This window comes from Cicer arietinum, chromosome 8 (genome assembly GCF_000331145.2).
Source record: "Cicer arietinum cultivar CDC Frontier isolate Library 1 chromosome 8, Cicar.CDCFrontier_v2.0, whole genome shotgun sequence".
Lineage (NCBI taxonomy): Eukaryota > Viridiplantae > Streptophyta > Magnoliopsida > Fabales > Fabaceae > Cicer > Cicer arietinum.
The window spans coordinates 9,050,008-9,052,933 of record NC_021167.2 but is presented as its reverse complement, the minus strand read 5'-3'; the positions used below and the strand labels follow the sequence as shown (position 1 = coordinate 9,052,933).

The window sequence follows — 2,926 nt, the reverse complement described above, 5'->3', positions numbered from 1 at the left end:
TTTTCTAAACTACTACTCATAATTAATGGTGGCAAAATGCATTAATTTGCACATTCATATATATATATACACGCAGCAAGTTAATTAATGATCAACAATAACATGCCATGGTGGCTAATATACGGTGCCAGCGAAAGTCACGGTGGTTTGAGCGGTGGCTCGTCGACACAAACATTAATCTCTTCTAGCTGCAAAGGTTGACATGGACAAGGCATAGCTATAAACTTAGGGACATCATCCCCTGGCATCAACACCGTCAAACTTTGTCCTTTCTTTTCCCCCTCCATTCCCTATTCACCATGAAACAAATACATACATTCAAATTCAAATTGCATACAACAATCAACATCTACTACTTTTATTTCTACCTCTAGAAATTAAAAGTGACATATTATTCAGAAAATGTTTTTATTTTGTAAATATAATATTTATTGTGAAACAAAACTACTTATTTATTAAATAATAAAATAATTGAATGCATAATTTCTAAAATATTTTTAAATGAATATTTTATTTTTGAGTTTTTAACAATTATTCTAAAACCATTTGTTACTCACTTTGTTTTATGATATAAACAAAAATAAGTAAAAAAAAAAAAAATGAATGTGTATAATTTAAATTTTGGACTATTTTGTGACTAGTTTTGTTTTTTACTATGAAATTGAGAGAGTAGCATTTTTTATTATTTATTACCGTGGAGTGAGGTTTAGACTTTGAGGGTGGGGATTGTGTGTGGGAGTGTGCAGCTTCAAGATCGGAAAGAGATTGATGAAGTGAACGGAACTTTTCCCAGTGGTAGCAACATGAGAAGATGCCACTTAAGCTGAATATGATTATCAAGAGGAGGGCGGTGCCAAGTGGGAACCCAAGGGACGGTCGAGATGTGTCTACTTGAGGTGGCGATAGATCGTGGCCCTCCATCGTGTTGCACAATTCACCAACTACTACTTGGTTATGATGTTTGTGTTGTTGTTCTAGTATATTAATTACTACTCATGTGTAATCGAGGAATTAAATTGGATATTTATTTAAGCTATAAGAACTTATGAGATATGAAGAGAGGCAATTGAAATTGAAAGGGTGGCAAATGCTAATAATGGATTGTGTGTTGGTGTGGTGTAGAGTTGCGGGAAAGGAAAGTAGGCGTGGGATATTTAAACACTTTAGTGAGGGTATACACTAGATACTAGAAAAAGAGGGAACAACTTGTTCTAACATAACAAAAAAGAATAAGTTGATGAAATAAATAATTTTATTATTCAATAATTATGGATAAAGATATTTTATTGATTTTTATTTATTTTTTGAGTGAGATATTTTTGTTGATAATTATCAAATAAAATAGATAAGAATTTATATTAAAAAATAAGTAGTCAAATCATGTTTTGTCTACTAAATTGAAGTGGAATTATTTGACTATCAGTTGTATCACAATTAATTGATGTTGAAATCAACTGATGCATAATTGGCACACAGATAAATCAGTTGTCGATTGATTTGTTATTGGGTCTTATTACGGTCATGATTATGTTTAATGAGAGCTCACGAGGCTGCAACATAGATTTGACCAAATTAAAAGATCATATAACTACTTTCAAATGTGTCATAATAAAGGAAGTGGTCAAAGAGAGAAAATAAGATAAAGCTCACTTCAAAGTCAGTTGTGACAAAACGTGGTCAAAAGTTCACTCTATCAAAAATAAGAATGTAGAGAAGATGAGTAGATTACAACCAAACATTCAACCATACATGTACAATTATGGATTCAATTCAACTATATGAGCAAGATATTAGTTGACTAGGTCCATAACATACATGTAGACCTATTCTCTTAACAATAGGGCTATAGATGGTGTTGTTGGCTGGAAGTAAATAACTTAGCCGACAAGGCAGTTATGGGTTGTAACCCAATTGGCAGGATAGTTACTTGAATTAGTGGTGTTAGTTATGATCTTACATGATGTAATATAGTGGTTAGTGGGTCAAAAATATGACAAGCAATGTTAGTATAGATTGCTTAGTTATTTTAAGTCTATAAACACCATTGTAAAGCTTATATTCAACACACCCAATATTTATGTATCTTTACACATCTTTTTCGTTTTCTATATTGGTTTGCTTTATTTTTTTGCAACCTTATATAGTAGTTCATCCTTCAAAATAAGACGCTATTTGGAATAGTCTAGGAATCTACAATTGAGAAATACAATCCATTTCTTGGTGTAATTGGTTGATAAACAATGATTATTGTCTCAAGTGCAAATTACTCTAAACATCATTTTATCAATTGAGCCAACGACGAATCAAGCAAAGAACGACTAATTAACTAATCACATGGTTAGTTGGCTAAACACCAAATTTCATAACGACAAAAGTATGGAGAATATGAGTAATTATCTTGGAGAATATGAGTTTTATATATTGAGCTACACCAACAGAAGTGGAATTGGAGTAAATTGTAAAAAAATTTGTTTGAGTCAATTTGTGAGAAAATTCGATCCTTGAAGCCACCAACTGATACTTTTTTAGATTTTTTCACATAACCGTCAACCACCAATGACCAATTCACTTTCAAGTTAGCCTATAATAACCTCGCAAACCATAAGATCAATGTTGACTCGATAATATTGTTCAAGGAGGTTTGGAATTGGCATAGCCCAACTAGAGTTAGTACGACCCTTTGGAAGATGGCACGCAGAAAACTTTTGACAAATGCGAGAGATGTCATAGATGCTTGACTTCCGAAAACCTCTATCATTGTTGTCTCTCTGCACCTAAGACTTTTAAGCATGTTGTGGAACAGAGTATTGAAGCCAACATTTTGGAGTAAATTCTTTAGCATTGGTACTTATGATTGGCTTGAATGAAATTTTACTCACAACAATATTAGAATAATTTCTTGGGCATGGAAAATGTTTTTTGTATG

At 32.3% G+C, this 2,926-nt stretch overlaps 1 protein-coding gene across 1 annotated transcript; it reads right to left on the bottom strand.

Moving 5' to 3' along the window:
• LOC101504667 (uncharacterized protein At5g65660) lies at positions 1-1,118 on the bottom strand. The gene is made up of 2 exons (XM_004512486.4): positions 694-1,118; positions 1-290 (listed from the first exon to the last, which is right to left on the bottom strand). Exons 1-2 carry the CDS (start codon positions 919-921, stop codon positions 138-140), a joined length of 381 nt encoding a protein of 126 aa, XP_004512543.1. The 5' UTR covers positions 922-1,118; the 3' UTR covers positions 1-137.
• Between the last annotated feature and the right edge of the window lie 1,808 nt (positions 1,119-2,926).